The 22,149-nt window shown below is 47.2% G+C and overlaps 1 protein-coding gene and 1 long non-coding RNA gene across 9 annotated transcripts in view; one reads left to right on the forward strand and one right to left on the reverse strand.

The window, feature by feature from the left end:
• Positions 1-22,149, forward strand: part of COL26A1 (collagen type XXVI alpha 1 chain) — a 181,975-nt gene that overhangs the window by 144,776 nt on the left and 15,050 nt on the right. For all 8 annotated transcript variants that reach the window (XM_064677774.1, XM_064677773.1, XM_064677771.1 and 5 more), the window contains 6 exons: positions 6,292-6,445; positions 8,987-9,031; positions 12,175-12,291; positions 13,456-13,608; positions 19,163-19,255; positions 20,687-20,748. In XM_064677774.1, coding sequence (XP_064533844.1) covers positions 6,292-6,445; positions 8,987-9,031; positions 12,175-12,291; positions 13,456-13,608; positions 19,163-19,255; positions 20,687-20,748 — 624 coding nt within the window. The remainder of the gene's footprint in view (positions 1-6,291; positions 6,446-8,986; positions 9,032-12,174; positions 12,292-13,455; positions 13,609-19,162; positions 19,256-20,686; positions 20,749-22,149) is intronic.
• Positions 14,264-17,738, reverse strand: LOC135425467 (uncharacterized). Its single transcript, XR_010435607.1, has 3 exons — positions 16,574-17,738; positions 15,321-15,409; positions 14,264-14,434 (listed from the first exon to the last, which is right to left on the reverse strand). It is a non-coding gene; the product is annotated as an uncharacterized LOC135425467 (long non-coding RNA).

Here is a 22,149-nt window from a genome sequence, read left to right on the forward strand (position 1 = left end):
ATGAATCAGATATCCCTAAGAATAAAATGCAACTTCCTGACTGATTCTTGCTAAGGGGAACCATGAACCAAAACTGGGTGGGCAAACTGAATTTTGTGTCAATATTTGTATCTGAACTTTATATCTTCGTCTTTTGCTAACCTGCAATAATCCTGATTATGATTAAACCACTTGAGGCAGTTTGGGTACTGGCCCTTCTCTCATTTGGGCATCCTGCTGTCTGTCAGAATGACAGTTAAAATCCTTTCTTTCTCAAGTCTAGAAATTTTTGGACCTTATTTCTTATCACTGTTGGATTGAAGAAGCAATCTGTCCCCTAAGACTGTTCCACGTGTTTGGCCAACGCTGTAAATCGTCTGCCAGAACAACAAAAAGGCTGCAAAGACCTCCTTGTCCACCATCCCCTCCCACAAAGTCTTTTAGTTACAAGTTTGGCATTTTTAGCCTAATAGGTTTTAATATTTTCATAAAGTAATTTTGAAAAATTCTCTTTTTCCTGTGACAGGGAACTTAATTTGCCAGGCAAATCCTGTGGTTTGTTTAGTACCTGGGAACGTTGTGTACAAGCTTTGTTTTTTAAGAGAAATACTTTTGTGGCCAAACAGTAGGTTTTGGTAAGGGAGGTGTTGAGGAGCCTAAGAAATGTAAGTACCCAAACATGCAAACTTCCACTTGATTCTAATCAGAAATTCTCATGGAGCTTCATAAGGGAAATACAATCTTAAAATAAAGATTACTTTGGGTCCCCTTTTTTTTTTTTCAGCTCACACCAAGGTGAGCCAGGAAAGGTCCAAGCCCCTCATCTTCTCCTGTTGTGCTGCTCTTCTTGCAGCCTGCAGAGCCCAGTAGAGCACATGGGGCATCTGAGCCTGTTTGAGTCTGAGGATGTGAATCCCTCAGGGCTGAGGGCTCCTCACTTGGTGGGAAGGAGAGCTGATCCCAAAGCTATTGTTGGGAACAGGTGGTACTTTGTCAAGACTGAGTTCACCTCAGGCTGGCCTGGCTCCATGTCCTGCACTCCCACATCCCCAGCAGGTGACAAGCAATACACTGGGCAGAGCAGAATGATGTGATTTTGAGGGGGGAAGGTTATAGCCCTGATGGATTTTTATCAGGTGTTTTAAGGACCAATGGGGAATGTGATTTCACTCTGAGCTCCCCTGTGTGCTTCACTCTGCAGTGAGCTCCTAGCACAGCATGGAAGGAGTGCTGGATCCTCTCCACACCCAGCTGCTTCCCTGGCTCTCACCCCTCAGGGTGCAGTGCTGCCTGCAGGGCTCTCCGAGGTCACTCCCACTGTGGAGCAGACTCAGGGAAGCTCCCTGGGTGCCTCAGAGGACCACGGCCAGTCCTTCCCTTCCTGCTGCTCTCTCAAGCAAAGCCTTGAGGGCTGATGATCTGCTGAACAGTGCCTGTGTTTCACCTGAACCAGTAGGGTAGTCTGTGCTTTTGTGTCTTCTCTGCTCTGGTTCCCCTCCAGAAGGTACCGCTGAGGAAACAGTCACTTTTTCCACCCTCCTTTTTGGAAATCCTGTGAAACTGTTTGTAGAAAGAACAAGAACTGTGCTACCTGTGGTTTCATAGAAGCCTTTGGTCCATGTTTCTGTCTTCCATTCATTAGCTGATGACATAAACCTCACCTTTTGCTCTACATTGAGTCACCACAATGACATCAGCTATGGCTCTCCCCATAATTTATCAGTGCAGCGAAAACTCCTCCATGCACTAATTATCTTGTCCCCTTTGGCCAAAGCCTCTGAGCTGTTATAAGGATGAAGTCACCCAGGTTCTCCCTGGGCACCCAGTTCATCAGATTTTAGTGGACTTTTATTGAATGTCTTTTGGCTTTTGAAACCAAGCACTTGTGTCTGCACTGGAGCCTCGTGTTTGCTGTGAGAGACACCGTTCTCCATCAGATTTTGCAAAACTCCCTTTTAGATCTGCATCTTGATGAATGATTAAAAAACTTCTATATTGCCAAAGAATTTGCTATAAAGAAAGGTATGTCCAACAAGTTATGCAATTACCATTATTAATCAGCTTGTGTCTTTACAAGATCAAGGGAATCTTATTTTACATTGGAATTTTTAGCTGATGAGCTGGATTCGTGCAGTATCTTTTCCTCCTCTTTAGAGTGGGATGGAGGGGAGTTCATTCCTCCAATGCTTCAAGAGACCAAATATCTATCCCCTGTTTATTAATTAATAATATCCATCTGGATTTTTATCCAAAGAAAAAGCATTCCGAGCCCTGTTGTATCAATTTTTAAATCTTTGGAAGCCTGGCTGTTCTTTCCTTGTTTTTAGCACCTACCTAGTTACAGCACATCAGGAATGTGAGCGGAGGACAGATGATGGATGGGAGGAGGCCGTGCTTGTGAAATCTTCTTTTTGATGAGTGGGAACAACCAAAATAGGGTTCTTGAAAGCCACTGCAAGCCAAAACCAAAAGTCCTCTGACACTGAACATCTCCAGAAGATGAAAACTGTCCTCCCGTTTCCATTGTCCCTGGCCTGAGCTTTTGATCTGACGCAAGGAATGTGGTATGTGTGTGAAGTCTAGAAAGTTTATGCTGGCAAATGGAGAAGGAGGAGGTGGGTTGAGTAAGCTGGGACTGAGCTTCAGGCACAGAGCACTCGTGTCCCTGCGGAGGGCCCTGTTCAGGGCCGAGCCCAGCGGCCCCGGGGTGGGTTCTGCCGGCGCCAGCCCTGAGCTCCCAGACCAGGGCCTCGTCCTCCTCGTTCCCCGGGTGTTCACACGGAGCCGGCGCTGGACCCGGCTCCCGCTGCGCTGTTGGCAGGAGACATGGCCCCATTTCAGTTCTTTCCAGCCTTCTGACCCAGTTCAGCTGCATCTGAGACGTGGGGCCTGGAAACCAGAGACAAGCCCTGGTGCCGCTGGGGCTTCTCCTGCCAGAGGCTCCAGTTCAGCGTGTCCAGTTGGGCTCAGATTTGACTTTTTCCTTCCATATGTGCAGAAAGACAAAAGCCTGAGTGTTTTGCTGAGTTGAGGCCACCCTTCAACTCAGACAACACAGCCCAAGGTGGAGAGGGAAGGATTTCTTGTCTTCTGTTGGAAATCTGCTCTCCTGGCACCACAGGCAGCACCACAGCTGCTGTCCTTCAGCTCCTTCTCTGTCCCTGCCCTGCCTGGGTGACTGACATTACCCATGGCATCAAGACATGGCATGAGGGTATTTTCTGCTTCCATTCTTTATGGAGGCAGAACTTTTGTGTTGGAAGTGGTAATAGCAACAGAGGTGGGCTCTGCTTGCCATGAGGATTCCCAGTGGAAACCACACGTTCTTCCCTCGGTGTTATCCCTCTCTCTACCTCAACCTTATTGACTAGAAAATACCAAGATTTTAATACTGAGACTTTAATCCATTGCACATTTTGCTAATTTGCTTTCTGGCTGTGAGCCTCTGTGGTATCATTTTCCACCAGTTTACTCAGAGGACTAGAAACTTCCTTTTTTTTCCTTTAATGAAAGTGGGAATGCTCCTTGAGTCCCTTGACTACGGCAATGGCAGCCTTAAGAAAAACAGAACGTGACAGAAAATAGATGAATGGCTCCAGTGCTATTGCAATAATGTGTGAGGAGCCCATTTGTGCTATGTGCTGTGTGAGCTATGAGAGGACACTCCTTGCTGAAAGAGCTGTGGATAGCTTGAGATTTTTGAATGTGACTAAATCCCTGGTGCTTTTCCTTCTTTAGTTTGGCTCCGTGGATCTCACGGATGTGAGAGCTCTCTTCTTTCTGCTTTATTTCTTTTGGGCACTTCTTCAGTCCTAATCATAAAAACTAGAATTTCTCAGCAATTTCAAGTCTGGAGACTTCCTGACCTCTATCATTTCATGCCCAGGGAAAATAAACTTGTTACTATGGTTTGAACTTTAATGACTGCAAAGTATATATAGTCAATTTATAAAAGCACATACTGGATTATTCTGTGCATGCCTTTAAAGCTTTTACAGCATTTATCAGCAGAGAGCTCATTTAAAACATGTTGTTTTAATGAAAAGGATACCATTGCCACTGTTTTGTGTTGATTATGTGGTAACACATTTTTATTATCACCCATAAAAGTGATTTGGAGCCGTTCCACTCCAGATGCGACCTTCGGCAGAGCTGTGCTAGCGCTGCTCGTGCTGCCCAGGAGGGCCACGGGCCCCTCCAGTTTGCTGGGCTCTGACCTCCACTGCCTTGATTTAATATCACTCTTCCCACAGCTCTGCTGGGCTGTGGCAAAACACTGCTCAGAACAGCCCTCGTGTGTCCCTTCCTCGCAGCAGGAACATCCCAACCCTGCCCTGGCTGCAGCCCCTCGGATCTGCCACCTCCAGGGTTAGTTTTCCCTCTGTGGCTCAGAAGATTTTGGCAACGTCCAGGTCCTTGCTGGGGAAGTAAGAGGATGATATAGTAAATAGATTAAAGTGATTCAGAAAAGGTCTTCAGCACACACTCGAGTCCCATGTCAGTGGGAATTAGGCACGACTGTGGTAAGGCACATGCTCGAGTGTTTGTTGAACTGATAACACGTTTCCTTGAGGGTCTGACAGATAAATCACTGGGTGGGAGCACAGAGTGCAAGGGGCAGAAGCAATTCCCTCCTCTCCTGGTGTCAGAGAAGCCTGGTGACTAAAAGCACTGTGACCTTACTCCTTTTTGCTTTACTCAGAAAGCAGGACTCTGGGTCTGTGAATAAAGATCCTTGCAATAAAGGAAGAATTTTGCCTGTTTGCAAGGCTGACATTCAGTTCCCTTGCCCCTAACCCAGCTCCCAGTTTAATTAGTTTCTGATTCACCTCCATCAGGCCAGTACATTCTGCAGGAAGTTCATCATTTCTGGCGCTGCTGCAATCCTGGCTCTCACCATTGCAATAAAGAAGTGATAAACCTTGTAATAATTGCAAGTTAAAAAACAAACAAGCAGAGCCAAGTCACTCTCATTTATAATTGCAGTGTGACTTCATTATGTAAAGACAACACAGTGTGCAAAAGCTGAAACTTCTAGGGATTTAATGGAAAGTTTGAGCCATATTCTCTTTTATTTGCCTTATCCCTAAATCAGTGTTGCTTAGGTGGTTTTCGAACAGGAAAAGCTGATGCTGTAACAAACCCCAGTGCTGCACTCCCAGAACAATTTTCCCAGGTGGGTTTGTGCGTAGGAAGCAGAGTTTGCTGGAGGTGCTGGAGTCTTGGATCTAAACTCTGGTTCTGGAAACCTCAGCCCTGCTCCTGCCTGATGGGTGTCCTGTGTCCATCCTGGGCAGGGATCCCTCCAGCTGCAAGGTGAGGGGCAGGGTGGCTGCTCATCCCAGGCATGGCCAGTGCAGGGACTGCCACCCCTTTGGCTGCCCCACTGGGACAGTGGCTGCTGCCCTTGGCCTTCGTTTATCTTCTGCCTGGCTGGAAAATCCATTTGCTGCAGGGCCCATGGGTTTGGCATTCCAGGCTTAGACCTTTCCAGGAGAAATCTGTAGACTACTTTGTTATGCCACCCTTGCTAGTGGCTGGGAAGGCAGAGGGATGAAGCATTTAGATTAAAATAGAAAATTCATTATATTTTAAAAATCCTTATTTTGTGAAAACTTTCATTTAAAATGTTGATTATAAAGGGCAATGAATGTTCTGCTGGCCTTCACTTTAATGGAGTTTCTCAGTGGGCAGAGCCAACCTGGGTCCTCCATCCCTCTGCTTTTTGTGGACATTTAAGCTTTTTGCAGCCATGTGAGAGACAAACTCCCAGTTTCATACAGGGGAGCACAGCTTAATGAACAGTCTGAATCATGTGTAGGAAGTGGGGTCACTCTTCCTAGGAGTGTAGGTTGTAAATGGCCTAAATAGCTCAGGGATGCCCACTGGGATGTGGGTTTATTTGAAGGTAGTGTGTTTGCAAGGTGTAGAAACAGCTGTGAGTTTTAATAAAATCCTGGGTTTGAACACATAACCCAGGGAAATGCTGTGTCCCCTGGCACCAGCTTTGGTCCCTGGGTTCATGTTTCTCACCAGGGAGACAATCCCACATGAGTCTCTCTGGAGGCAGTGAAGTCCTGCTCTCTAAGGAGGGTGTGTGACCCTGTTACAATGAACACAACACCTTCATATCCTAATTGCTGCCACTGTCCAGAAAACCCATAAAGCTTTAACACCAAAATCCCACTGTTTGGGACACAGAGTTATTCCCAGCTCCTGCTGGCAAGGAGAGGAGTTTCAAGACCTCTTCAGGAATAGAGACCATGTATGAAACCAGCTGACCACATTTGCATTCCCTGTGTCCTTGTGCAGATCCTCCTGCTCGAGGCTGCGGAGCGAAGCCCATCCCTGGAAAACAACCTGCCCATCACTGGGACCACGGCCACGTGGTATGATGATCTGCTGCCAGATGCCTTTCCCCTCCTCAATCCTGGCACTGTCCTGAGAAAAACAGTGGGATCTGCTGGTAAGTCTAACCTGCTCTTCACCAAATCACCCATCCCACATACACACAGTTCCTGCAGGGTGACTAAAAACGAGGCCATGTCAACCTGCCCTGCTGTTGGAAGCTGCAGAGGAGAGGGCTTGGAAGGTCTCTGCCCTTGCTTGAGTTCAGCCAGCTCAGAGCACCATGTTCTTGGAAGAAAGTAGCAAAATTCAGAGACTAATATCTCTTTCCAGCTGTGATGGACTGTGACAGCCTCGATTTCTGTTGGCACAAGGTTCCACCCAGAGCTGAATCCTGGTCTCTGGGAAGTTTGAATTCTGTTAACCTCAGCAGGGCCACTGTGCCTCCCTGTGTGTTTCAGTGTGTTTGGTTTAAGTTCCGAAAATATGGATTTTGAGGCCTGGATAGATTGAAACATTCCTGAGGAAACTCCAGAGAGCCATCAGGAGCACAGTGGGACAGTTCATACTCACCTACTGAGCTCTGACTGCAGCGTTTCCCCATCTGGGAGCAGTGCTGGGGGTAGAGGACTGGGCTGCACGGGTAATTCTTGAGTTTATTAGGACAAAAAGCTTTCCCATGAATAGCAACATCAGTTGCAGTCTGCTTTATATTTTCTAAATTTGCCATAAACACAATGGGCTGTTTTATGATCCCTCTTGTGGCATGGAAAAAAAGTACACTTATAAGAAACTCTCCCTCTGAGCCCACTTGGCTAGACAGATCCCCACGCATTGAATTTCCTTGACCTTGGCATCTTTTTTCAAGATCCCTGCTCTCTGCTTCCAAAGGCCTGTCTGTCTGTTGCTTTGCTTGCTCCCAGAGCAGTTCTTTATTCTCTTTAGGACCTACTTTGCTTTTTTCTTCTCTTTTTTTTTTTTCTTCCCTTTTAATTTTTCGGACCGAGCAGTTTATTATGGCAGCCCTTCATGACTGCAGCAGACTTGGAGCAACCAACACAGTCCAGATGTCGTCCATGTTTATGATCTGACATGATGCCACAACGTGGAGGGAGGTTCACTAACAATATGTTCTGCAAAGTATTTTCAGAGCCACAGCAACAGCTGCCAGGAACTGAATTAGAGCAGTTTCCCCCAGTGTCCATTACAGGCTCCTTCTGCCTTCTCCATGTCATTTATTTGTGCTGTCACAGTATCTCTGCACCTGCACTTTGTTGTACTAAAGTCAGTCCAGTGAAATACTGGTGATTGTCCCTCCCACTCAAAGTCCTCTCACACATGATGGTGCCTCTCTGAGCACAGAGCAGTGACTGCCTCTCGCCCAGGCTTTTGGAAGGCAGAGCAGCTCTCCTGGAGCACTTGCAGCAGGGTGACCCCATGGAGCAGCACCAGCACCCCTGCAGCAAATCCAGGAGGTAGCTGGTGGTCACCTCCAAAAGGCAGGTGATGCTGCCTGAGCTGTGTGTGAGCCTGTCGTGTCAGCCAGCCTTCCAGCTGTGTGTGTGCTACCAGGTGTAGTCCTTGCTCACTGTTCCCCTTTGTTTTTCTAGCCTTGATTTATTTAACCTAGTGTGGAATAACAACTCTAGTGTAATCACTGGGAGTCAGGAATGCACTGGACCATTTCGAGCCAAGACAGTGTCTTTCAGCAATTAGAAATAATCAGTTAAGTTGCTTATTGACAGGGGTTCCCTGCTGAACCCCCTACCTGACCTCTGTGGGCATCAAATCCTTGCCTGGCTAAGGAGCTGTGGGGATATTTCATGGATCTGGGTCCACATTTGGCTTCCTTCCCTCCCCACACTCATCTGTATCTCCAATTCAAACCCAGCCAAAAAAACTCCCTGTGGATTTTGGTGAAGTGTAGGGAATTCCATGCAAATAGTTTAGGATGGAGGGGAACTGCCCATTTTGGATGATTTCAACACTGTGCTGTGACTTGTTACCCAAAGCTGCCCCCAGGTTCTCCTACAGAGCTCGCAGACCTCAGGAGATCTTTCAACAAGTGGGATATTAGAGTAGGTGGAATTCAAACCTGAGTGTGGAAAGCCAAGCCCCTCTCCCTTCCACTCCCTTCCCTGGAGTCTTTGTGAAACATTCCCTACTTTGCCCTGCTTCTGGGTGCTCAGCCAAAATAAATCCAAGTCCTACTTGCGTGCCACCAGCTTTCTCTGCCAGGTGGACCAAGAGCAGAACCCTGAGGTCTGCCACGAGGGTGGTTGACATGGATGGGATGCTGGGAATGCTGGGAGGGATTGGGGTGACCTTGTGGCTCTGGGTTGGCTGATGTCTCTCCAGGCCGAGGTCCAGGAAAACTTGCTACTGTTTATGAGGGGAATTATTTCTTCTGTGAGTGACAGGGCTGAGAACAGACAATCATTTAAAAGCAATCAGTGCTGTTGAGACAGCTGCACCACTGGCCTTTCTGATCAGCTTGTTAATCAACAGGATACATTTTTCTGAGTATTAAGAAAATATATATACTCTGGCTGAGCCAGTTGGCAGCAAGAGACCTAATTTTTCATCCTCTCTCTTTTTTCTCTCTCTTTTTAATTTTTATTATTATTATTATTTCTTTTACCCTGTCCTTCTTTACCAGAGCCCAAAGGACACAGAGGTGCTGAGGAGCAGCTGATACCTCAGGGTAAGTTAATGGTTTCTGCTGTTTCTCTTTCAAAGCCCAAACAGTTGTTATGCCCAGTCCTGTACATGACATGTCCCAAAAAGCAGAAGGGTGCTGAGGCCAGGAACCCTCAGAGATTTGGAGCCTCACAGATAGAGAGGCTGGGTTTGTTCTTTGGGTTTTATCTGATCATGGACTGCTTTGGTTAGAGAGGCCAAACACCAGCTTTGTCATCTCTGAGACACTCATTTCCCAGCACACAGGGCATGGAAAGCCAGGTCACTGGAGCACACGTGGCCAGAGCCAGCAGGGCATGTGCTGAGTGATGGGAGAAAACTCTTATTATCTTACTAGTTTTGCCTGCCAGGGGCACTGAGATCCACTGGGGATGCTCAGGGCATGGCTTTGTTGAGCTCCATATGAACAGAGCTCCTGGGTCCACATTTGCCTTCCTTCCCTCCCCACACCCATCTGTATCTCCAAATCAAACCCCCCCTGCTCTTGTACAGGGAAAACCCTGGGGAGGAGAGGGGAGCAGATGGTGTGTTGCAGGTTAATGACAGGACCAGGAAGAAAATCCAGGCACATCTGATTTGGTTTCCAGCAGTAGAATACTCACACTCTCCCTTTTAAAAAATATTTTTCCTGTGGCCTTTTGCTTCATATTTTTGGAGGATAAACACTTGCCATGGGCCTCAGCTCTCTGAAAGCAATGCCACTGCAGCAGAGCTGATTTATGCCAGCTGAAGATTTGGCCTATTCATCTCCCTCCCCCCTTTTCCCTGAATCCTTCCCTCTTTCTTCCCCCTTTTGCACTTGTCTCTTTTATGCTGGTAACACCATTTGTCACCAGTGTGAGCATTTGCCTGACACATTACTCAGTGCTGCTTCTCCCAGCCTTTCCCTCAGCGCTTTCCCCTCCAGGGAAGGAAGTGCCAGTTTCTCTAAAGCTCTGCTGCAGCAGAGTGATTGAGGATGCTGCAGGAGGGGATTGCTCCTGGTTTGCAGGAGTTCATGGGATTGAGTTATAAGGTTGAACTGAAGGATTGAGGCTGATTTATCTGAGTGAGGGAACGTTCTGACCCGCACTCAGCAGCACAGCGTGTTGTGCTTGCAAAACAGTTTCTCTTGTTCTTCCCTCTGTGCTGGAAAGATTTTGCTGCAATGAAGTTTCAGGTGTGTTGGAGGTTTTTGACAGGGGGAGAAGCTGTTTGCAATGCTGGGAACAAATGCTCTTGCTTTCTTAAATGGGCTCCTGATCACCTGCCTGAGCTTGCCAGGACAGCACCCACTGCCAGGTGAGACCCATTCAAGGAGCCCCTCATAGGAAAGTCTGCACTTTGTGTCCTGGGGATAAGCAAATTGATCCAAATTAAAACCTCACCTTAATTCCTTGTTCAATACCAAAATGAGATCTTTACTGATGACTGAATGCAGCAGAAGTACAGGCACACCCTGCCACACAAAGCCTTTGAGCCTCTTCAGTCTGCCTGGTTTCACTGTGGGTTAGAGGTGGATAGATTTCATTTTTGTTAGAAAAAATAATTTGGACATCATTCCAAAATGGAAAAAAAAAAAGAAGAGAGGAAGGGGAATATTTCCAGGGGGTCTAATATTGGGGATTATTGCTTTGCTCTGAGAAATGAGGAGAGTTTGGATGAATGTCTGGGGTGACAAGGTTTTGTACCCCAGCTGGGCTGTCCCACACTTAGAGTGGGAACTGGATCCAAATGTGGGAGCTGCAAATCCCGTGAGCCTTGATTTTATTGTGTAGCCCTGCTCCCTGTGGTACCAGCTGTGAGGGTGTTAGTTGGCCAACTTCTTTCCTTTTCTCCTTTTCTGCTTCTGTTCCCATCCATGCTCTCCACCCCCACATGAAGCATGTTCTCCTGGCACTGCTCTTGGAGGGTCCAGTACCTCTCCTGATATTGGGAAAGGAGAAAGACACTCCTTAAAATTGATCAAACTTCAAATTGCTCTGCTGGGTTATGGTCATACATAATACTGAAACTTGGAAATGGACTGAAACTTGAAAACTGAGTGTGCTGAACTTTGGACTCAGCCTGATCTCCCTCTGGCTTTGGAGCTTGATCTGCCACTGCTTTCAAATACTCTGAGCCCTTGGTAGCCCAGAAACCAGGAGCCTCTGACTCTCTTGGCTCTGACAGTCAATGCCTTTATTGTAACCATTAACCACTTAATCTGAGCAGACAGAGTAACTCAGCCACGTCTCCAAGGTATTAAAGGCTTCACTGCTGTTTGCACAGTGTTTAAGTGTCTCTCCACGTGAGCCAAAGATGTGCAGTGTTTTTCTGAAAAACACCATCAAATTGCCGAGTGTTGTTATTATTTTGATAGTCCAGAGGGAACAACACTAAGATTTTATTCAGAGTCATCAGAAAGAGTCACTTTCAGGTCACAAACACTGCCCTGCACCTTCTGTGGGCTCACTGGGGGTCTGAGTGGACTTGCCAAGGAACATCCCTCTGGGCTGCAATTACTGTGCTACTGGTGCTTCCAGCAACCCTGGAACCGTGCTCAGCACCCTGTTTGTGGACATAAATTAATGCCATCTATTTACTTCAGAAGTGGGGTGCAATAATTTCAGTTTGGGGTGAAAAAAGCATGTGCACAGCGTGGTGCATTTGTGAGGTGAATGAACACAGGAGAAACCAGGGAAACATCTTTGGTGCAGAATCTCTGGGTGATAGGTAGAGATCAGCCAGAGCAAGTGGGAGGCAGGGTTTGATTTGCTTTTGCAAATATATTTTGTGTATTTTGATACATTGGGACTATCCTGGAGCTGGCTGAACCCAGCACAGGACAGGCAGAGCTTGCCTCGAGCTGCTCAGGCCTTGGGGAGGGCACAATGTGGGGGCTCAGTTCAGCTCTGCCCAGCACATCCCAGCTGGAGGTACACATCCTGCTGGCTTTTTGGGGAGGGCATTGTGCATGGGGAAAAGCCTCTTTTTTTTAGGGATTGGAGGAATTAGAGGAGAAGCAAGGCCCAGTCTGGCTCTTCTGCCAGACATCTCTTGCCACCAGTGCTACCCTGTCTGGGCACAGCTCCATTTCTCCTCCTGTGCATCTCTGAGTCTCTCTCCTCTGGTTTTGAGGAACTGCCCTCAAAATCTCCAACTAACCTCCTTTGTGAATGGTTTCAGGGCTGCCAGGACAGGTTGGCCCTCCAGGCCCAGTCGGACCAACTGGTCTCCCAGGACCACCAGGGCCAAAAGGAGAGAAGGGACAACCCGGTGAGAGGGGCCCAGCAGGGCCACCAGGTGAGTGCTGGAGGAGGGCAGTGCTACTGAGACAGGAGATGTTGCACTTTAAACAAACTGCCTGTGACAGCAGATCATCAAAGGCCAGACACACAAGATGCTGAGCATCTTCAGAGGTATCGAATCCATTCCAGCGAGTCCCCTGGGCACTGAGATCAGCCAGGAGCTCTCAGGGCAGGCACCACCTGCACGAGCAATGACAGACCTTGGGATTTCCTGTGGAGCTGGAGAGAGCTTGTCCCAGAAAGCTGCAGAGCAGGATCATGTTTCCCCATCCTGCTCAGGAGCTGTAAGAAACAGCCTGTGACCTGTCAGCCTTTGGAGCAGAGTGTTCCCTGTTTAACCCCCTCACTGGGTGCCTGTTTTAACTCCCTTTTTTCTCCACCATTTGTGTCAAGCTGTCAGATGCCAGGATGTCAAACTAATGATGCTTTTGTATGTAAAGGGAAAAGGTTATGAGGCCATTCTTTCAGAGAACACTCCATTCCTGAGCTGGGAGACTTTCTTCATCCTCAAAATGTTCCTAAATGTTTTGATGAAGGAGATACTACACAATAGGTGCCAGACCTCGGGCTCTGTGCTCTCTGTGGCTGAAAGGCTGTGCCTTGTAAGTCTGAGCTTGGGAAAGATTTAAAACTCGGAGCGTGCCTTCAATGTGAGAGCAGCCCTGACTGCTTTTTGGCACTTTCTGGCAACCTCTCAATGGCCGAAGTCTGGCCAAGGACGTGTCTGCCTTTTGGGTTCTCAGTTTGCAGTGAGAGCCTTCCAGCCCCACAGGAAGCGGGATCAGTCTGCTGCTGGACTGACTGTGTTTCCCTTGTTCTTCCTGTGCTTTCCTGGCAGTAAGGTGACATACAGGTGTACCTGGAGGGGAAGAGAAAGATTTGATTTCACACCTTGCTTTAGTTTCTTGCTCAGCCTCAGGGAGGGGGGAGATCTCCCTCTTTCAGGAATTAAGCCAAGTCAGGCTGTCTGGTTTGCAGGGGAAGATGCTAAACAAAAAAAGGGAAAAATAGGAAGCTGTTCCTGTTTCCCCCCACACCCCTAATTCCCACAACTGCAGTTTAGGACAGAAATCCTTTGTCTTTTTACTGCCTTTTTACAGGATAGCATCATTAGCACATCCCCAAATGCACTAACACATCCTCTCCTGCCTCTGCACAGGGCTGTTGGGACCTCAAGGACCAAGAGGACTTCCAGGAGAAACCGGGATCCCAGGTCCCCCAGGTCCTCCAGGGCCACCAGCCACCCCAAGCCTCCCTCTTACCTTCCAACAAGGGGTTCTCTACTCGCTCCAGCCCACAGCTGAAAAAGAAAGTAAGTTCCCTCCTCAGTTGCCATGTTTTCCTGGTACCTCAGCAGAGTGGGCAGGCATGGAGCAGCTCAGCTCTTCCACCTCCTGGCCCTGCCAGGACCCTGGGAGCAGCTGGACAATCTGCCTCCACTGTGTGGGGCTCTTGGAAGTCCCTGTTCAAGATGAAACCCCTTAGAAGCTGGAGGGGTTCACCTCTCCAAAACGAAGAACTAAGTCACTGCTCTCCTAAAAACCAGTGAGAACAGGGCTTGGGGGATTTTTTTCCCTGGTTTTCTAGGTCCATCACAGCTTTGAGGAGGCAACTTGGTGTCCTTTAAGCCTTCATCACGTGTGGCTGCTGGGAAGAGGGTCTGTAGGGAAATGACAGAGCTCAGGTAGTGTCACCTGAGGGACAAGAGGTAGAGAAATGCAGAGTCTGGCTCAGGTGCTGCTGTTGGGAACCTCTTGGTGCCGCTGTTGTGGTGTGGGAGTGTCAGGGCTGCTCAGGAATCAGTCAGGACCAAAATTTGTAACTCTGGAATTATATAACAGAACAAGGACATCTGTTAAATGTGTCTCTTCCCCCACCCCCGCAGCTGCGTCTTCCACCTGCGTTCCTGGTGCATCCACATGATCCCCCATCCACACAAAACACAGTCACACACTGGAAAGCCCAAATTTGTCTCTTCCCTGTAACTGGAGGGTCAGGGGGTTTAAGAACTGTATTTATTTGATTTGTGCTGTGCAGGGCAAGAAAAGGCTTTCTAAGAAAGACACACCCTGCATTTGGGTTGGAGCACTCTCAGATTTGGGCTTGATTCTTCCAGTCCAGTCCTGTGTACCTGGCATCTAGTAAAGATAAAGCAGAGCTCAGCTGTGTCTCCACTTGGCTGGTAAATTCCTGGAGCCTCAGCTCCCATCTCCACTCCCCCAGACTTCAGCTGTGCCTCTTCCCAGCTTTACTGCTCATGTCCAGCTTCAAAGCTCAGTTGTCTTAGTTACAGCCAAGGATTAGTGAGTCTCCCCTTGTCTGACAGTTATCCAGAGCTCTCCTTTCCCTTCCACCCACTCTGCTCTCCAGACTCCCTTTCCCGAAAGTGAACAGATGTATTTTTAATTTGGGAAGAATTTTAACAGCTCCATTTCATATGCAGTTACTTAGAGCACATGGACAGGATGAATAATTGCAGTCCCACACTAAGAGTCTGAGAAAATATAAATTGATCTGCTGTGTTCATGAGTGTGGAACAAGGAAGTTTTGCATTACAGTCCCCTCACTCCTCACAGGATCACACCAAATGGTGCCAATCTGCATTCAGCCTTTTATTCCAAGTGATCCTTAAGGATCCTCCCTCCAATCACCCTTGAAATTAAACTCCTTCTTGCAAAGTAGTGAGTAAATGAAAAAATGTATAAAGCCATTGATTACACAGCCTTTCCAGCTGATGTGTCCCAAAATGGGAAGAGGATAAATGAGTGGATAATTATCTGTATTAACTCTGCCAGCATTGGGCAGCAACAGGCTCCCACATGGACTTGAGGAAATGAGTAAATGGTGACTGTTACATTTACATCCCTGGGCATCCCTCCTCCACACCTTGTGGATTTCTTGGTTTCCACAAGGAGTAGCCCAAAAATTTATGGCAATTTTTCTTAATACAAACCTAACTACAAATATCTATGGGGTCATGATAATGTTACAGCACTACCAAGCCCATTTTCTTACCAAACTTACCATTTTGCCCATGTATTGGCTGACTCTGCCCACCACAGGTTGCTGGGAAGCTGATCCTCTTTAAGCAATAAAGCTTAGCCTTGTAAATTCTGAGTAGATTAAAAAAAAAATGTATTTACTGGTTTTGAATGGAGCACATCTGAAAACTATAAACATAAGATTCCAGCTGCTGACAGCAGAGGGAAGCATATTCCTGGTAATGGGCCTGTGCACCCATGGAGATGTGAGTTGTATCAGGTTATTTTTAGTAGCACAGTGTTTGGTTCTGCCTGGACATGGTTAATGCCTGTGCCTTTATTAATCACAAGTTCCTGCTGGCAATATTTATCAGCAGGCAGAAGCCAAAAATGGGGAGACAAGTTTTGCTGTGCTGTGGTAAAAAAATTGGTCCCAGTTGTTTCCCTCCAGATCAGGTAGCAGAAAAAAATTAAGACAGGATTACTTCATTTCCATCCTGTCTCAACAAATCAAGCCTATAATGGGGGAATTTATCCCTTAGTCAGAAACCTTAGACCTAGGCCAGAAGCTGAACTGCTGTACCCCTGCTGGGGCTGCTGCTGCTGGGATCACTCCCTTTCTCTGCCACTTAAAAATGAGTGATCAGGTACCTGGTCTAGAGTCAGTTCAGACCTATTTCTTGTGCTCATACTGAGAGTTTTTAGGGAAAAGAAGGAGAAAAGAATGCAACTTTTGCTCTGTTGAAGGCTGTGTTTTCTTACATCTCAATGATTTCAGTTTCCAAAGGACAGGTGAGATAAAATTAAGAATCATCACAGTTGGAAAAGACCTCTGAGGTCAAGTCCAGCCATTAACTCAGCACCAGCACCATGTTCATCCCTAAATCATGTCCTCAAGTGCCACATCCACATGTTTTTAAACACTTCCAGGGATGGGGACTCCACCACTTCCCTGGGCAGCCTGTGCCAGTGCCTGAGGGGACAGCAAAGGGAAACTGAGGCCCAGTGGGCTGTCTGTGTGCCCAGCACAGGGCACAGCTCAGGGGTTTATGAAGTGACATCCAGTGCCTGGTGCCATGGAAAGCCCTTCCTGAGGAAGGAGAACAGAGCAGAGGAAGTAAAGGGGAAGGAGAGGAGGAAGGGAACAGCATGTGATTGAGAAAACCAACTGCTCTCAAAGCCTGTGCCCCTGGTTGGGCAGGTTTCCCTGTGTCCTTCAGGGCATTCCTGGGCTGGTTCAGGTTTCCCCTTTGCAGGATGGCTGTGCCCTCTTCCAGGGAATGTAGATGCTCCTACCTGACCAGGTCAGACTGGTTGCACTCTTCCTCTTGGCTTGGCCAGCAGCTGGAAAGCTCCTGGAGCAAATTGTATAACAAGGTCTTCTCAAACAAGGCAGACTTTCTGCTTTGGTGTATCCAGAAGCACGGAAACATCCAGCCCTGGAGCCCAGCAGGGCCTGGGTCAGTGCAGGAGATGGCTGAGAAGGGAATATTGTTGCTGCCATTTGATGCTATTTTGTGGCTGCCCTGACAACCTCCAGCTGCAGAGCCCCAGAATGTCCCTCTGTTTATAAGGAGAAGAGATATTATAAGGAGGTACAAGTTCTTCCTGCTGCTTTACAAGAATATGGAGAAAGTCCCTTAAAAAAATGTGAGGGTTGTGTTTTAATACACTTGGATCCCATTTCATTGACAGTATGTTTCATTCAGAGCTGATCCTGGAAGAAAACCTGGATCTGGGTGAGTTCTGCCTGGCCAGGCAGCTGAGGAAGGATCATGCCATGAGGCCAAAGCAGGAGTTGCTGAGCTCGAGGGCTGTTGATCAGAGCTCTCTTCTGTGTCACAATTATGGAATCACCTTTCATAAATAACGTTGAGTCAAATGTCAGGATGGGTGGATTTGTGGGAGTAACTCTGTCATCATAATAATGTACCATTTAGCTGGAATGTTTTGTAACCCAAATCCTTATCCCTGGCTTACCTCCAGCAGTAATTAAACCCTGGTTGTTTGCAGGCCATCCTCTGCCCCTCTCAGTGGATGTGCCTTTGATTTTGTTGACCACATGTACTTTAAAAACAAAAGGCTCTGCAACTGTTAATGCCTTCACTGCTGTTTGATGCTCATTTCCCAATTTCATCTTACTCCCAGGCTGTGATGGATTTTGACATGGTCAAATAAAACTCAAATTAATTGGATTACACACTTCACTGGGGTACCTTTCCTTCTGAACATGAAAACAGTCTCAGTTGTTTTGTTTCAGAGCTGTGAGGAGGGGAAGATGAATGGGTTTAGAAACAATACTCAAATAAATACCTGTTTGTATTCAGGCTTTAGGCACGAAATTTGGTTCTCAGAGGGATCTGGGTTGGATCTTGTGCTGCTCTGCTGCCAGGGAGGCATTGCAGAGATATCCTGTCATCCTTGGCAGTTAAAGCCATTTGACAGTTTTCCCTAGGAACTACTTTCAAACAAGCAGCTGGAAAGGCCTCTCTGTCTTTGCCAACGCTCCAGAAGCTGAAAAGGCTTCATAATGTGTCTGCTAAAATTTCTGGAGAGTTCACCTTCTGACCTTTGGGCTGAACTCTGCAGAGTAAGCAAACACCCTCCTGATCTTCCTGGTGTCATTTGACATTTGCAGTGAGACATTTTCAGTGTTTTACTGCAGAGGATTCCCCTGAATTTTACTGTGATGAGTTAAAGGGATGGGTGGAAGGAAACATGACTAAGTTTGAGGTCATGGGCAGGAGGAGATGGACATTATTTCTGCCTGGTGGTCTCCAGCTGTGGAAAATGTGGGCTTTTCAGAGGGTTTACTGTCCCAGTGGCCAGGAGGCAGCATCTTCATCCAGGTTAAATGCAACAGGAAATATGTTGTTGGTCCTACAGCACAGGTCAGGACAGGGGATTGCAAGTCTCAGCAGCACCAGGACATAGGGGTTCCCTTCCTTGTTTTATGATCATGTTGCCTTGGTTGTCCATGGAATTTTTGCCCCTGAGGTTCCACAACTGTCCAGTAGTGTTGTGGGGTGGTCAGATAAAAGATGCTGCCATACAGGTGCCCCCACAGGTTACTAGGATGCCACAGCACAGGTCCACAGGGAATAGGGTTGTTGAATATGGTTTTGGAATTGCAATAAATACTAAGGGTTGCTTTTTACATATAGTTGGGGTTTTTCTATTCAGATGCCAACTGACATGGTGACCCTATTGGCTCAAGGCTGAGGGAAGAGGGGACATCTACAGGCTGCTGATTTTTATTCCTAACAGGAGAGGACTGAGAAAGATGTGTAAAAACACAAAGCTCCTCCAATTCCTGCTGCTGGCTTTCCCTTCTCTGCTCTACTCCCATTTCCCTTCATTTCCCAGCAGTGACCCTGCCCAAGCTGGCCAGATGAACACCTAAAATAATCCTTAATGGGAGGAAAGTTTGCTGAGCACGTGGAGGGGGCAGAGCACACCCTCTCCCTGGGCTTTTCTGCATCCTTAGGCACGGCATCTCCCCCCACCACCTCCCCCAGGTGAGCTGGGCTGGGGGGATGTGCCAGGCTGGCTCAGCAGGTCACTGATGCCAGGCAGGAGGGACATCCAGATCCATCCTTGATTCCTCAGGTAGCCAGAAGCCAGTTGGGTCAGTTATTCAAGGGTAGGATTATACAGGTGTGCAGGGACACCAAGTTTTTGATAGAAAGGACGACTTTCCCGTGGTTTTCAGAGGTGAGATGAGCAGCTCTGCAGGGCGAGGGGACACAGCCCTTAGAGAGCAAAGGGCAAGTGCTCCAAGAGCCCAGATTTAGTACTGTACAGCACTGCTGCCCTTGGCCAGCAACAGGCGCCAGAGGATTTTGGAGAGAAGTTTGCTGGCCACTGACTCTGCTCCTTCCGCAGATGGAGAAGCCCAGCTGGCCTCCACCGTCATCGACACCATCATGGCTGGGCTGCCCGGGCCACGGGGAGCCCCAGGGCCTGTGGGGCCACCAGGTAACACACGGGGCTTGGATGAGGGGGAGGAGGAGCAAGGGAGTTTCTGATGGAGAGTGAGATGCATGCAGGGAAGGCAGGTGGTCCTCAGTGGAAGGGCAGTAGTGGGTCCAGGAGTGGAAGGGTGGAAAGAACTAACCAGGCTTCTTATGTCTTGCTAGTGGCAGATGGTTTTACCTTCAGCAGCACACACCTTGAGAAGGGGCTGGTTAACAGACTGTCCTTAAGAATGGGTTGTCTGGGGAATTCCTTTGTGAGAGCAGAGTTGTTCTCACCACTGCTGCAATCCTGTCCTGTCTCTGTGGAGCTCCACCAAGCAAGATCTGGCCAGCTGCTCTGTGATGTGTATGAAGACTTTGGAGCTGCTTTGAGCTATTCCAAACTTTCACCAATATAACTGAAATCAGAATCTGGGATGAAAATTCAGTGGCAAGTCTTCTCTCTCTCTGTGCTGATGGGTGGCTTAAATGATAATATTCCTGCACACATCAGCACTTCCCTGTATGATGCATATTTAGGAGTGAACTCCCATTAGTTGCAGAAAAGGCTTTTCCTTTCATTATGAGGGCCTTTCATTTACCCTTCAATTCCTTTATTCTTTGACTTAAGCATTTGTATGGTGCATTAATGATTGAGGCTGATTCAGCTGTACTTGGTGTATAATGTCCACATTGTTTCATCTCAAGGGTTTTGACAACTAAAGCAGAGAGGAGTCTTGCTAAGTTCAGACTAAGCAAATATCCTGTCTCCCACTTGCAGGTATAATTGAACAGCTACTGTTGAGATATAATTATTTTTTCAAAAGGAATGAATCTGTTAAGTGACTGTGTAAAATAAGTTGACCTGTTTAGACAGTGTTTAACTCATCCTGGAAGCAGCTCTTCTGTGGCACAGACTTTAATTTACTGCCACTGGAGTGAGGAAAGAACCAGAGAGCTTTGCTTTGGCCCAGTCAGCCTCTCTCCTGGCTATGGCCAAACTCCATCTCCTTCACATTCTGCATCATCTTTCTGACACACCAGAGACCAGTTGTATCAGACTTGTGGTTTCCCTGCCACCCACGAGGCTGTTTCAGGAGCAGCACCTGCAGCACCTTGCTCTGATGTTGCTGTTTCAGGGGTCTAGTTTAAGTTTTCTCAAAGGTTGCATTTTAAGCAATGGAAATGCAGGATGTTACTAACATCCTTCCTGCCTGTTTTCACCCTTTTTTTCCTCCCAGAGCTCTAACATCTTCCCTAGGGCATAGGGATGTATTATGTCAGGATTTGGTATCCAGCAATCCAGTGTGGAATGAAGGGCTCGTGGGGCAGTCGTGGGATCGAGGAAGGGCTCTCACCCACAGCAGAACATGAAAGGAAGTGCATGCATTTGGAATTTAGGTTTCTTCCTTCTAAGTCTCCTTAAAATTGTCTCCAATTACAATTCCCACAGGGCCACCAGGTGCATCAGGACCCAAAGGGCCCCCAGGACCTATTGGAGCCCCTGGATCACAAGTAAGGTGCTTTAGTGCTTTGGGGTGAGGGACGGAGTTGGGGGTTAGGGGTGAAACATCATCTCGTTGCACAAAGAGGGAGAGGAGTTGAGAAGACTTAGACCTGCTGGTTTGTCCCCCATGAAATTCTGTGATTTAATACCTTTTTCTCATCCTGGATTGTGCTGAGAGGTTGAAACAGTTGTGCTTTTCAGATTTTCCCTTAATCATAACAACACATCTTGCTGTTGCTGTGTCAAAACATTTCATGTGGCCTCAGTTGATGCAAAGGATCTGACATGGGCTTTACTGACACAGAGATAGAAAAATACTGCATCTCCCGTGGAACACAGAAAAGAACAAAAATGCATCAGTGGGAATTCACCAATTCACCAGAGTGAATGTGTTAAGCCTGTCTTTTCAGACATAGCACTTTCTATTCAAGAAAAATATCACGAATTCCCATCAGTTTGATTATTTATTGATACAAACATTGGGGGAGGGGGAGATAATAACGGAGTGTGATAAACTCACTCAAAAGAATTTATGATAGAAGAAAGGCAAAGTACTCACATAGATGGAAAAAGCTGGTTAAATGGAAAGAAGTGAAGTCATGATTAATAGTGAACTGCCAAACTACTCCAGATTGCGGTTGGCTGACACAAAGGGACTCAGTTTTGGGAAGAGTGTTGCTTAATGTGGAGGTAAACCAGTAACATCAAATATTTCAAGGGAATCTAACATGACTGAAGAGCACAGAGAAAGGTTAAGTAACTTAGCAGAGGGATGTAACTTAGATCCTGACAAGAGGAGGTTTGGAGTTGAAAATCGAGAGGAGAGGTTTTCCCCACGCAATTTATTAACCACTTTAAGGAAGCATTGAACAACAGGTTAGTGAAAGTTTGCCAGTGTAGCAGAATCATTTCAATTAGGGAATGCTCTGGAGAACAATGAGAAACTCCAGATAGATGTGAACACAGTGGGAGATTTGGCAGCAAAATGACAGGCAGTTTAATGTGATTAAATATAAGGTAATTCACAATTCATAAGTACATTCTGAAGTAGAGTCTGGCTTTTTGACATGCAGCACACACTGTAAATCTTTTATTTTTCACAATGTGGAAGTTCTTGAGCATCCCTGTCTAACCAGGCACTGAAAGTCTGAAAGTCACTGTTGAGAGCTGTCAAGAGCAAAGGATCTCTGTGGACACTTGAGCTTTGTTCATGCTGCATGTTTGACAGGGGGCCAAGATGGTTTGTGCCCTACCTCATTTGGCAGCCCTAATTAGCCTCCTAAACCAGGCCTGAGTCTCTGAATCTTTGGTGGGCCCAGAGGAGCTGTAGCTAAGCTGAGCTGCTGCTGGCAGCAGGCAAGAGCAACATGTTAATGGTGAGCATTGTTGGAACTGGGAGAGTGCTCCTC

Source organism: Pseudopipra pipra, chromosome 21 (assembly GCF_036250125.1).
Source record: "Pseudopipra pipra isolate bDixPip1 chromosome 21, bDixPip1.hap1, whole genome shotgun sequence".
Taxonomy (NCBI): domain Eukaryota; kingdom Metazoa; phylum Chordata; class Aves; order Passeriformes; family Pipridae; genus Pseudopipra; species Pseudopipra pipra.